A 14,466-nucleotide genomic window follows, 5' to 3' on the forward strand; every position below is an offset into this window, starting at 1 on the left:
GACTTGACAATAAAAAGTCAGTGAGAAGCGCTGTCCAAAAAATGTCCTGCAGCAGATTTATCTTGAAGAAATGGGTTACTATTAGGGTCAAAAGCAATCAGAATTCCTATTTGTTTTGAAGTGCACTGAATGACAGTACTCTTCCCCCCTCTCTTCCTCTCTCTCCTTTTCCTTCGCTCTCTGTCTTCTAAAAGTTCCATGAGCATTTTCATAAAAAATATGTATTATCATCATCATTGAAAGTAGAATCTCAGATATTCTACTTTTCTTTATTAAACATGCTTACCCTGTAAGCCTCGTCCCATAGATCAGCAGTCCTGTACATATTGACGGCTGCTTTCCAATCCTTGGCTTCCAAGAAGTGCTGCTCTGCTTGACGCAAGGCTCCGTCATTCTCAAGCTCCTGTAAAGAAGAATAATGAGTGTACAAACATGAAGAAACAAAAGCCGTAACAGAAATCAATAAATGCATGTATTCAACTGACTATTCAACTCTTTTTTTTTCTAAGTTTTAAATGAATAAGGGGGTGTTGCAAGGAAATATTTGCAATCAATTGCAAATATTCTGTTGCAATTTTACAACTGATAGATCAACGTAGGTTATAGCAAATCAGATTAAATTTCTTGTTTCAAGGAGCAAATTAGCAATCAATCACTAATTTGCAATTAACTGCAAAACATATGATTGATTAAGGGACAAAAAATAGACTTGCAATTGATCGCAAGTTTCTTGCTACACCTTAAGTGTTCGGTACTGCAAATTCAGATTATAGCATTAAAAGAGATATAATGAAGCACTCATCGTCGTAAATTGCATGAACAAACAGAATGCTAGAACAAAACATATACAATAGAACCAAAAGCTTGTGGATGCTACATAAAAAGCACAAATAATACACTGTCCCATATGATCTTCATGGTGCTCATTTTTCAGCTTTAATAGATTTCATGATTTTATGAAGTTAAGTTCCTTCAAACTTAGTGGATGTTTGATATGGTGACAATTGACCTTGGTTTTTACAGACTTTCTCAAGAATTCAGTGTTTGCTGTGAATAACAGAATTTAGCTTAAAATAGGGACACTTGGCAATTATCAGTATGTGTTCGTCACCTAAAACAAAGATATTTGATGTTGCACATCGTGAGCACAGCTCAAGCTAAAGCCAAGGTAAAAATAATTGAAATTAACTTTGCATCTTCTGGAAAAAGCGATGTGTAAATCCAGCTATCATTCTATTTCTTAACTAAATTTTACCTTAGCAAGATGAAGGTGAGTGTCTTGTAGAAGATCTGGATGATGTTGCTTGACCAGTCGTACCATGTGATCAAACTGACGTTGTTTCTTGTACATGGTGATGGCTAGGTCAGGTTCACGTACGGTCAGATAGAGTCTGTAGAAATTACAAAACGTTACATATCGGTGGTATGAAAGCCTCAAGAATTGGTTCATTCTTGTCTAGATTTATCTATTTTTACTTTTTAGCATTACTCATATATCTCTTTATATTTCTCAGTTTATTCATTCATTCATTCATCCATCCATACATCCATTCATCTATCCATACATCTCTCCATCTCTCCCTCCCTCCACGCATTCATTCATCCCCCATCCATCCTTCCATCCATCCACCCGCCCACATTCATCCATCCATCCACCCACCATCCATCCATCCATCCATCCATCCATCCTTCCATCCATCCATCCATCCATCCATCCAGTCAATAACCTTACCTCTCAGCCTCCCTGAACTTGCCCTGCGCCTCCATCTCCTGTGCTTGGTTGACATACAGAACTTTGATGTCCTCTCCTTTCATACATGTCATTGCAAGCTGAAAAACAAAAATGTGTTGATAAAAATTAGTTGAGAAATTACCAAACTTTGAAACCATACATGTCATGTACTTACCGAGAAACATCAAATTATTGAAATATTATTCAAATATTGAAGCAAAAGACAGCCAGAGAGAATAACTCTGATTAAAATATAGATTTGCATAAACTCTAACCATACTATTTCTAATATCATTATAACCACCAATTTCATTATCATTTTTAAACATGCTCAAACAAGGATTGAAAAATTTTGTGTACAGTCAAAGGGGTATGAGAACTAAAAATTTAAGCAGAGCCAAGAGAATTTATTTGTTGCATAATGACCAAAAAAAATCACCATAATAATCACCATCATATTCTCAATCATCACTATTAATGACATCACCTTCATTACCACCATCACCACCACTTCATTACCATCATTTGCGGTTATGATTTACATCAAATATTTCACTGTTTATGTTTATATATTATGTTTTTACTTTGTAAATCTTTCTTAATTCAGCCACTGGCTGCGATGAAATGATAATAAAACCTTCAATTCAAAATCATTGTCATCATCACCATCATCATCATCATCATCATCACCATCAACATCATTGCCATCATCATCATCACCATCATCATCATCACCATCACCATCATCACATCATCATCATTATTGTCATCACCATCATCGTCATCATCATCATCACCATCATCATCATCATCACCATCATCAACATCATTGCCATCATCATCACCACCACCATCCTCATCATCATCATCATCACCATCATCACATCATCATCATTGTCATCACCATCATCCATCATCATCATTATTGTCATCACCATCATCGTTATCATCATCATCATCATCATCATCATCCTCATCATCACCATCACCACCATCATCAACAAATCATCATCATCAACATCATCATCACCATCATCACCACCACCGCCACCACCACAATCATCACCAATATCATCACCACCAACACCATTATCATCATCACCACCACCACTACTATCATCATCATCACCACCACCATCACCACTTCCCCATCCCTTATCTCACCCTATGGGCCTCCTCCCACTTCCCGGCTGCTGTGTACATATCAATAGCTTCCTTGGTCTGTCCGGCCTGTATATAGTACCTCTCGGCATTCTCATAATCATGGATCGTGACGTAATGCTTAGCGATGACGGGGAAGTAGCGCTCTCCGATTTCTGGTTCCTGGAGCTGAATGATCTGCTCTGCTTTGGTCCACTGGTGTGAGTCCACCGCAGCCTTGATTGCTTTGTGGGATGCGCTATGGAAGACGACAACATATAATGAGTTGGAATAGGTTTGTGCTGACATATAGGAACTATTTCCCACCCGGCCCCTTGTCTTGCCTAGCAACTGACATGCCGGTGAAAAAAATTGGGTGGAAGAACGTGTATGTATGGTTGTTTTATTGTTTTCACTGTCACTGTAACATATGACTGCCCTGACCTATAGACCATGTTCATGCGTTTATTCATTCATTTTAGCATCAGGGTAGAACATGGGGACCCTAAAGTTACAACATTATCTCTATTAAAACATATTCCATATAATATACACCACAGTTAAGAATGAATGTCCATTACGTAACAATAACAAGTAAATTGGGATCACATGCAAAATATAACCATGCACATATTCCTTTCTGAACTGTGCTTTCCCCAGGAAAGTTTGTTTCCAAGGAGATTACTTAATAATCAGCACGAGTGCACCACAAGATATTTCTCGCATCTTTCTCTTGAATTAAGGATAGTAGGTTCAAATCCAATTCAGGCAGATAAATTCAACCACTGAACCATGGCTCCAAGATTCTGCAACTGTAGTACAGGGGACAGTTTCATGATGCATCTTGTCATTGATTTTCCTTTACTACTTTGCCCTTAGCCAATCCGATGCAAGGATTTCAGTAGCTTTTAACAGCTATCAGTGACAAATAATTGACTGCTTGTTTCATGCTTACTATTATCCCGGCTTTAGCACGACTACTCTGATCGGGCGTTTGAGCATTAAAGCAGTTTCTTCCTACCAGGTACCCATCTACTACACCTGGGTGGAGAGTGGCAAATGTAGATAAATGCCTTGCTCCCCAGACACTCACCCTGCTTCGATGTAATGATTAATGGCAGCATCTAGTTGCTTCTGGGAGACCAAATGATCTCCCCATTCCTCCTCCAGCTTCACCACGTCACTAGGGAAGGCCTGGCGTGCCAACTCCACGGCTGAAATAATTCAGAAAAATGCAGAGAAATTGATTGCATGCCAAAATATGACAACCATGCTAAAAACTTAAAATAAGTCGGCCAAATTAATTACACTTTTTTGTTTTCATAAAGTTTGAAAGAGCAGATTCTTAGCTAAAATAGATAAAATTTCATTGATTATCAATTAATACTGCACATTTGACGAGTCATGATGGTCCTTTTAAATGGTCTATTTACCTGTGACAGCTGCACAGAAATGTTGTTAGCCTAACAGAGTGCTAACAGTAAGCCCAGTCACATCTTTTTGATTGTGAAGTCAAAACATTCATTTCATTGTGAAGTAATGCATTGTTGTAACTTACAGGCATCGTTGCCACATTACCAGTTGTAACAGGGCCTCTGTTAGTGCATTTAGCGCTAACAACGTTTCTGTGTGGTCAGTACAGGGCCCCGTCTTACAAAGAGTTGCAATTGATCCAATCAATTGCAACTATGGAAAGCCAGCAAAGTCAACATGTAAAATGCATGTTTGTTTAAAAGAAATTCTAGACATGCATGTATATCCATAAATTCATTGATTCTTGACAATTTGGTGTGTTCTCCTCCGTTTTCAAAGGACATCTTGCAAATTTTGTGTAGAAAAAATTATGACACTAATGGATTTCCATAGAGTTACGATTGATTGGATCAATCGTAATTCTTTGTAAGACGGGGCTCAGGTCTACAAGCAGTTGGCCTACTTTTAAGATAATGTAGCTTCTGAGTGTTGCCATGGTGACGAAGAAGACTGCAATGGTTTCACGGTACACCATGTAATCTATTGTGGGCATAATTATGTTGGTCTTGAAAAGGATCATCCGAGCTCGAAATTTTCGACAAGTGTATCCTTCGTTCTCCTGAAGACTACAAGAACACACTTGTAGAAATGCCAAGCTTGGGTGGTTCTTTTCAGGACTGACATAAAGAATATGAAAGAATAAATGGTGTACCATGAACACTCTTCTCACATAATCCAATAACACATGGGCTAAACCCATTTGGTCTATTATCAATCTGGTCTAATTGCCATCTCGTCTACACTGTATTATACTAGTCTATATTATATTAGTCTTATACTTATTCTAATTCTCATTAATTCTCATTTTGTCTATTGCCAAGAGATTCCAAATTCCACTTCATCTACTCATGATTTTGCCAAATGAAAATAAGATTCATAAACAGTTCATCAAAACAGACTAAATGGCGAATGTGCTGAATGCCAATTACCTGGTAGACAAAATGTTCAGCAGATGAAACAGCTGTGGGTCAGTCATTTGGAGGTGCACACCAGTATTAGTTGTGTCCCCCCCCAAGTACAAACCATGAACAGAACACAGTGCACTTAGAAACGCCTGTAGTAAGCACGTTATGAATATTATTATCTAACAGTTGTATGAAAGCTAGGAACAGACCATGTGTGATAACACCAAAACAGAGAGTAGACAAAGCAGGCGAAGACCGATCAGCAAATTTACAAAATAAATGGTAGAAAATGGAATGAGTTCTTACCCCTTCTGTAAGACTTTCCTCGTCGGTAGCACTCCAAGGCTCTCTGCTCATCCCTTGTCTTCTCAAAGAGATCACCAGCCTAATGAGAGAAATAATCAAGAAAACTGACATCACAGCCATCATATCTCGCCAAGAAATTCTGACTCCCAAATTTATTTCCTTTTCTATTTCTGTGCTGAAAAGTAATTAATCTTTCTTTTAAATAAATAAATAATGTTTGGTACCGCAAAATCATTAAATAGCCTTAAAACAGAAATGCTGAAGCTTTTTGACATGCACTCATTGGAGTGAAACAATTATAATAGAACCGAAAGAGACAATGGATGCTAAACGGCAAGCTGTGATTGGCTGTCGAAAAGTGCATGTCAAAATGCTTCAGTATGTTGGTTTTTAAGGCTATTTTACAATAATCTTTCTTTGTTCTTGTCTTGTTGAATCTACTCTAGTATCTGTTTTCAAAGAAACATAAAAATATAGAAACCATACATGAGATTCCAAAATATCGTCGGCCTTATGCCAAAAGGGCCTTAACTGATTTTGGCCATTCCGAGATAATGGCGTTTAAAGGTTTTGGCCTCTCTAATAATCAAAATTTTGTGGTCGTTTTTTTGCTTTTGAAGCCAATTTCGATAAACGTGTTAAGTTATTAAGTTTTACATGAAATGTCTTAAATTTATTATAAAATATTCAGAACCCCTAAAATCGGGTTAAGGCCCTTTTGGCATAAGGCCGACGATATGACTATATATTTTTTTTTAAAATGAACGAAAAAAATATCTGACCCTTTCATAGAACTCCCCCTTGATGAGCGTCGTCGCGATGCGCTGCACCAGCTCACGATTGTCCATCAGCTCGTCGTTGCTTGTAACGAGTCGCGCTGCTCGGGATGGCATCCCGGCCTTCATGTAGAGGCTTATGGCGGCATGAAGATCGCCCTCGTGCTCCTTGAGCTCTCCAGCTTTCTCCTCTTGTCGCGTGTCCATCAGCCACTGGTAGTAGTTCCGACGCAGGGTTTCCAATTCAGGATGGCCCTTGACATGAAACCAAAACCAAGAATGAGTTTCTACGTCTATCAATATGTCTTCTCCCTGTGTTTCAGAAACTATCTAATCTGCACTTGATACAAATGATATCATTTATAGCTACATATCTATTCATAACTAATTTAAAATACTGTTTATGAAGCTTCAGGTTTTCCAAAGTTAGACAGATCATAACACTTCCTGTATTATTTAATATTTAAAATTCATGTATGTATATGTTATAACCACTGGAAGTGGCGCAGAAGGTATATTGCCACGGTTATTCAGTTAACTATTTCTGCCCCCCCCCCCCCCGGCATTTTAGTGGTTAATTTCATTGTTCATTCTTTGATACTTGAATTGTACGTATTCTTTATGTAATTTTCATTTTGCCGAATAAATAATAATGATAATAACTTAATAGCCTCTCTTGTATTTTGGTTCATAAAAAAGGGCTTGCCACCATTCGCTTGCCACCATTCGCCTTCATTCTTACATTGCTCGTCCATAAGCTATTGGTAGTAGTTCAGACATAGGGTTTCCGAGTCAGGGTTACCCTTGACCCAAAAGCGAAACACAGAATGAGTTTTTATCATGAAGACTACGTCTCTGCACTCAGTGGGTGGTATTCTGATGACTGAACCCAGGAGTCCGTTTCTTAAAACTTTCATAACAACAAATATGTACATATGTACATAACAGTTAAAAGCTACTGAAATCATTCAGTCTGATTGGCTGATAGTAAATTTGTAACATAAATTGTGCATTTGTTACGATAACAAGTCTGTATGAAACTGGACCCTGGTTTGAAGATAAATGCCAGCTGTGGTAACGATGTCAAAATGAGTCCATACAGAATCTAATAGAATGACTACCCAAGTGTATGTATTCATGAATAGAAAACATATGTACTAAATGGTTCTGGAAGAAACTGTGAAATTGCTGAAAAATTCCAGACAAATGTGGGATCTTTTCCCATGCAATAATAATAGAGTAGTCCCACATGTGCTTATCAGTGTTAGTGGTCTTCAGTGTGATCATTTTTCAGCTCAAATTTCATGACTTCACAAAGACTGTACCACAGCTAAATCTGGGAATATATGACAATTAACAGTGTTTTTTTTACAGACTTACTCATGATATCGGTGCTTACTGCAACTATGTTCATTATTCTTTAAGTTCACACTAAACAATAATTTAATGCTCACATATGTAGCTTTATTACATGAAGAATGAAATATTGACATACCTTCCCTTGTGCGACATTGATGGCCTCATCCCATTTGTGTAGCTCTTGATACATCTCCATGGCTTCGTCAATTGCATTCTAATCGAGAAGCAATCAATAATCAAGGAATAATAATTCATCATTATTAGGCAAATATTTACATATATGCATACATCCTATTAAAGGGCGAAGTCTATGAATGGGTTTATTCCGTTGTAATACACATATAGACTATAAGTCGAAGGTAGAGGGCGTTTAGGCGCATTGCCAACGTTAGAAATGCCACTTAACTGCAGATGTAGATAAATATATACATATATCAGGGGCCGCGGAACGGTTTTCAAAGTGGAGGGGCTGAGCCAAAAGTGGGGGGGCTGACCATGCTAAAAATCACAATTGTATGGTCATTTTTGCGTTTTTGTACACGTTTTGGAAAAAAGAGGGGGTGGGGGCTGAAGCCCCCCTAGCCCCCCCCCCCCCCCCCGTTCCGCGGCCCCTGTATATATTACTTTCGGGGCTACTTTTCACAAGCTAATGGCTGGATCTGCAACATTGGAGAATCTTTAACATTGCAGTGAAAAGGGATTTTCCAGGCACTATTGCGCATTTTGGGGGCAAAATCACTCGAGCCCCCGTGTAATTCTTACCCTAACCGAATAATTATACTTGCTTCTGTGGAACTTATCACTTACTTCATCAGGAGTTGCTTAGTGCTTCAAAATGACTCGGTATAATTACTCTGGCTATCGTAGAGCAGCTGCAACACGCTTCAGCGTTTTGAGGAAATTAATTCTTACCAGGTGGGTGTTTCATAAAACTGTTCGTAAGTTATGAGCGACATTACGAACTATTAGTGATCCTCTCTCGAGCTAACCCATATATTCCTTTAAAGCCAATTACACTGGCGAACAATCGATAGGCAAACCAGGTATTCTTCCCAGTCCTACTGAAAAGAGTCCCCTAATGCTCTACAGTGTATCTAGGCAAGAAAAGGTTCTTACTTACATCATAATTCCAAAATCAATCTTTTTCTGAGCTATTCTCAACATTTTTAAAATTTGAGATATGAGGTTTCAACAGCCCGACAACAATATGCTACTCCTCTGCAGAAGATAACGGGAACAAAAATCTTACTTGCTCAAGGTAGATCGTTTCTGCATCCCAGAAATCCTTGTTCAGAGCGGCCAGCTTGGCTCGAACACTGTAATGATTCATACCGTCTTCTCCCTGTATAAACCATGAAAAAAAGAGAAAAAGAATAAAAAGGAGTTTTTTTGCTTTCTCTTGGTACATACATTAAGTGCTATCCATCAGAATATTGGCACCATCAAGCCTTATATACATGCACATGTTCAAGTATTTTGAAGAATACATGAAAGATTTTGGTTCTAATTTATTAAAAGTACATGTAGGATATAAAACAAATATATCAGGCATTTCCTACAAAAGCATAGTGGGAATGATTAATGATCGGTTGGACAGGCAATATAACTATTTTCCCCTGAAAACTTAATAATTTCCCTCTTGGGAAAATAGCAATTGCCAGACTAACCTCCGACACATAATTCCCACAAAACTTTCTCAAAGCCTGATATATTTGTATACTCTTTGAGTACTGCTATAAGGACTTGACCTGCAATTTATCTTACTTTAGAATCCATGAACAAGAAGCACGGTCTCTGCCATCAATTTCCCACAAGATTTTGCATGCTTTAGCACTAGCTATTACGGTGATGATAATCCAAACTATTCCTTTGAAGCACTCATAAAAATGAACACAATCTAATTTCTGATTCGAGACAATTATGATATGAGGTTTTAGATTCCACTCACCGTTTCTTTGCTGATATCACCGGCGAGCTTGTTGATCTTACGCAGGTACCTGGCCTTGGCAACATCCCCGAGGGCAGCAAAGCAACGTTCGGCGATGTGGAGCTGTTTGGCTCCGAGGGATAGCTTGGCGAGGGTCTTCCACATCGCCTCTGTTTCTGGTGTCATCTCCAGTGTTTCCAAGAAGGCGACAGCTCTGGATGGAAAAGGAATTGTGTATAAAATGGAAACTGACAAGCATTTGACATAGAAGAGAAGGGGCTTGCAGTTGAACATGCGGTTGTTCCTCCGACCTCAGAATTAGGGGGTGCATGAAAAGTACCGTCCACATGCATGTCGATACGGACAAAGCGCACAAATACATTTAAAAGAAATAAAAGCCTTAAGTTTCCGTTGGGTTGAGGGAGGGGGGAAGGGGTGGTAGAGAGTTCTACCCCTTTTAACCCTTGTCAGAGGCCATTGAGTAGACCCCTGGACTCCATGCAAAGATGCTTCACTTGCTTCTTACAAAGTAAAGTTTTCAGATACCCAATGTGACAATTAAAAAAAAAACTACAACTAAACCCAATCAACTACAGAGGATGTACGTGATAGAAAGAGACAGAAAGAGAGAGAAAGAGGGAGAGAGATAGAAAGAGAGAACAAAAAGAGAGAAACAAATATAGAATGATATTTAAAAGGTAAGATATAAAGGATTCTGGAGGAGAAAGAGATAGCAGAGAATGAAATAAGACAAAATCAAGCTAGACTCAGATAACAGATAAAGAAGATTACATAATTGCACTAACCTTGCATAATCCCCATCATCGATGGCAGTACCAAACTCAATCAGACCTTCGTCAAGGGTGTACGATACAGACGTGACCCCTTCATTGACGATGACATCAGTCTTACCATCAGCTCTCTCAAGATCAACGATATCTCCCTGAAAGATAATAAAGAAATACTTTTTTAAGATTTAAAAGGTGATAACTACATTATTTAAGATAATGATATAACCTTAATAGATAAATAACCTTTTAATAATCAATTCAGTTTGATTATGAAGTGTTATTTTTTCTCTTTGTCTCCTCTAGTTTTTTGTTCAACTCTTTTCCTCCATCATGCCTTCCCCTTCCCTCTCCTTCTTGTCATCATTATCCATTATCTTCTTTTCATTTTTCATCTTCTTCCTTCTCTTTTTCATCATTTTCTAAGTACATTAAGATTGCATCATTGATATTTTGATCATCAATTCAATACATGTTAATAAAAAGAAAATATAATTTTTAGTGACAAAAGATTGAATTATTGTCTTCACTCTCCTGCTTGTTATAACTCATTCATAACTCGGTCTTTTTATAATCAACTTACTTTTTATATAATTCTGATGCAATATACTTAATACACATATTTATCAAGGGAGGTATTCAAGAAAATCCCATCTGTGTTTTTGTGAATGCCCAATTCTAATACTGTCTTGCTCTTTTTAATCTTGTATCTTGTAATGTCTTTGTATCATAATTATAAGGTGAATTGCATACATGTACATGTACGTGCTCTGAAACTGTTTTATAATAATATGCAACATTTATATAGCGCTTAATACAAATGTTTCTAAGTGCTACATACTATTACCCCGGCTTTAGCACAGCTACCCTGATCAGCGCATCGAGCATTCAAGGAATTTCTTCCTACCGGGTACCCATTTACTGCACCTGGGTCGAGAGTGGCAAATGTAGATAAACGCCTTGCCAAAGGACGCTAGTGCTGTGGTGGGATTTGAACCCCGGTCCTTGTGGTTTACAGTCCAGAGACTTATCCACTGAGCCACAACACCTCTATAACTGTATGTCTTTGTAACAATTGAATATATATTTATCAAATTGAATTGAAACAAGATAATCACAGTACTTCAAGTGTAGTTCTAATTCTCTTACCTTCATTGGGAACATGGTTACTCTCTCTGGATGATCAATGTTGTACCACACACAAAGGTTTCCTCTGTTCTGAGCTACTACAACATCACTCTGAGGCACCCACTACAAGAAAATACAACAATTCAAATAAAACGTTATCATACGGTAAAAGAAAGTAGTTGCAGCAAATCAATATTTCATGAGAAATTCTTTTAAATCAAGGTTAATTGTCACCAAATTATCATATATCTAGATCTGGTACACTAATGTAAACTTATCTTTGCTAAAAACTGATAATTCTCATAATCACTAACACAGGAAAGCATATGTGGGACAGTGTATGAATATTGCTAAGAAAAATTACAATACTCAACATTTGATGGAATTCTGTGCTTATTTTGCTAATTTATCAGCAATTACACACTTTCTTCCAGAGCCATTTGGCACACATTTTTTTATTCATACATACAAACACTTGGGTGGTCATTTCTTTGGATTCTGTTCAAACTTATTTTGAGATCGTTACCACAACTGGCATTTATCTTTAACGTGAGATAATTACAAGTAAAAAGGAGAATATGCAGTAATTTAAAATCGTGACCTCAGTTGAGATTAAAAAAACATGACTATAATGTAAATCTAGAGGTTTTGAGGGCCTTATTACAAAAAAAAGGCAAATAACATTCATTTGACCTAACCTATTCCCAAGATTTTTAATTTGATACAGCTGTTTGACAAGCGTGTATGCATATGAATTGCCATCTAGGAAGGATAATCACTGAACTTCCTATCCCAATTAAAAGGAAAGAAATGTCACTTTACTTTTGGAACTACTTGACTGGAAGAAGAAAAAGGGTTATTTTATTGTTTCAGAAGCGGAAAGAGACCTGGGCCCAATCTTACAAAGAGTTGCGATTGATCCAATCAACCACAACTATGGAAAGCCAGCGACACCAATATCTAAAATGCATGTTTGTGCACATTTTCTGTAGGAAAAAATTATGACATTGATGGATTTCCATATAGATGAAGTTGATCAGATCAATCACAACTCTTTGGAGATGTTTCCAATCAGGTCCATTTATTTAGAAAATGGCATAGGGCTGCATCAGATACAAACCTGTACATAGCTGCTGTAGTTCAAAATGGTGGTTTTCAACTGGGTGTCGACATCAAAGAGATGGAGCTGTGGAAGACATAAAAAATAAAATATAAATGAGAGAAATATTCAAACAAAGTTATGGGAACTTTTATTTTTGTTGTGATTATTATCATCATCGTCAACACCACCACCACCATCATCACAATTACCTATTTTTCTTTAACTTCTTATGGTATGATTTGAAGTTTGCATGTAATGAAATATTGAAATCCAATTCAAGATCGGAAATGGGATATTAGGTTAAACGGGAATCCAACCCGAAAAGAAAAAAATCAGACAAGTTGATAAGTGAAAGTTTGAACAATATTGGGCAAACAACAAGAAAGTTATGAATTTTTAAAAGTTGTAAATATTGGTAATCACTATACCCATGGAGACTTCAAATGGCCACATATGGGATGTCATAGTGATGTAAGGCAAGGACTACTCTTCCATATACTCCAATACATATTTTGGCTAAAATGTCATTTTTCCCAAAAGTTTATTTCAAATTATATTTTTCTTTCATGAGGACATAAAACAATATACTACCTGGGTTACATTTAGATTACTTCCCCAGGGGAATGGGTACTTTGGAGAAAACCAAATTCCTGATAATAAAGTACATGGCCTATGGGAAAGTTGTCCTTGCCCCTTGTCATAATTTACTTACCCAGTTGCCAATTTGAAATCTACATAGCATTTAGTGATCTCAATTTTAAAGCAGCTATAACTTCCTATTGCTTGTCCAATTTCTTTCAAATTTTCACCATTCTGTTAAATTGATTTTTTCCTTCCCAACACAACATTTTATGGCCAAGGCTGGATTCCCTTTTAAATTTAACTAATAGTAAATAATGGATCAGGACTAGGCTTCCTATGAAGGATTTCTGATTAGGGTTTCTCATACCCTTAGTTTCTTGTCCCTGTAGAGCAACTTTCGACCAGTCTCGTTGAGTTCCAGCCAGTCCACCTTGGAGTCATGGGCCAGGGTCGCGACGTTATAGCCAAAGGCCAGGTCCACTATGGCTATGGTCTTCAGGTCCACAAGATAAGCCATCTTCTTATTGTCGTCCACGTTCAGCTGCTTGCGTTCGTTAAGCCTTACACTATGATCAAAATGGAATAAATAAGGAGGAATAATCAGACCAATCCTACAGGAATACAAACAGACCGTGTGATTAACTTTTTACTGATGTGTTTCGGTCAGATATGATTATTAGGGACCTATCTTTAACGTCACCATCAAATAGACGTGACCAGAGCTCAAACCTGTAACCTCTTCATCGACATGCATTACTTCCCTAGGTAGCTTGGATTACAGGCGCAAGTCACAATACCCAGTTTCATTTTTATTGTATGAACTGTAAGATTTCATATGTTACTTTTATCTGTGATATGATTAATATAACAAGTGATGCCCCCCCAAAAAATAACCCTTTCAAAGAGTGCAACGGAAAAGTGATCAGATATCCTATTCTATATACTACTCATGTTAGAATCAATGTCCCAAGCAAACAGAAAATTCAATTTTCCAGTAAGAGATATCTTTGAAAAAATGTCTAAACAAATGTATTTTTTTTCTTTCTGTGTGTTCCTTCAATTCATATAAAAAAATACCACATGAAACACATATAAAAGTTCATGACTTTTTTTTTAAATAAGACCTCTGCAATGTCAACCAATACTTTTTAAGGTCAACTTGGTTAAAAGAATTTTGAAGGTCGATGA

The 14,466-nt window shown here is 37.3% G+C and overlaps 1 protein-coding gene across 1 annotated transcript in view; it reads right to left on the minus strand.

Moving 5' to 3' along the window:
* LOC121430548 (intraflagellar transport protein 172 homolog) overlaps positions 1 to 14,466 on the minus strand; it is a 45,983-nt gene that overhangs the window by 18,310 nt on the left and 13,207 nt on the right. The window contains exons 10-23 of the mRNA XM_041627852.1: positions 13,646 to 13,844; positions 12,715 to 12,780; positions 11,616 to 11,717; positions 10,485 to 10,621; positions 9,700 to 9,892; positions 9,001 to 9,093; positions 7,888 to 7,965; positions 6,399 to 6,647; positions 5,617 to 5,695; positions 3,966 to 4,086; positions 2,897 to 3,131; positions 1,733 to 1,830; positions 1,256 to 1,391; positions 287 to 403 (exon numbers count right to left, since the gene is read on the minus strand). Coding sequence (XP_041483786.1) covers positions 287 to 403; positions 1,256 to 1,391; positions 1,733 to 1,830; positions 2,897 to 3,131; positions 3,966 to 4,086; positions 5,617 to 5,695; positions 6,399 to 6,647; positions 7,888 to 7,965; positions 9,001 to 9,093; positions 9,700 to 9,892; positions 10,485 to 10,621; positions 11,616 to 11,717; positions 12,715 to 12,780; positions 13,646 to 13,844 — 1,903 coding nt within the window. The remainder of the gene's footprint in view (positions 1 to 286; positions 404 to 1,255; positions 1,392 to 1,732; positions 1,831 to 2,896; positions 3,132 to 3,965; positions 4,087 to 5,616; positions 5,696 to 6,398; positions 6,648 to 7,887; positions 7,966 to 9,000; positions 9,094 to 9,699; positions 9,893 to 10,484; positions 10,622 to 11,615; positions 11,718 to 12,714; positions 12,781 to 13,645; positions 13,845 to 14,466) is intronic.

Source organism: Lytechinus variegatus, chromosome 17 (genome assembly GCF_018143015.1).
Source record: "Lytechinus variegatus isolate NC3 chromosome 17, Lvar_3.0, whole genome shotgun sequence".
In the NCBI taxonomy this organism is placed as follows: domain Eukaryota; kingdom Metazoa; phylum Echinodermata; class Echinoidea; order Temnopleuroida; family Toxopneustidae; genus Lytechinus; species Lytechinus variegatus.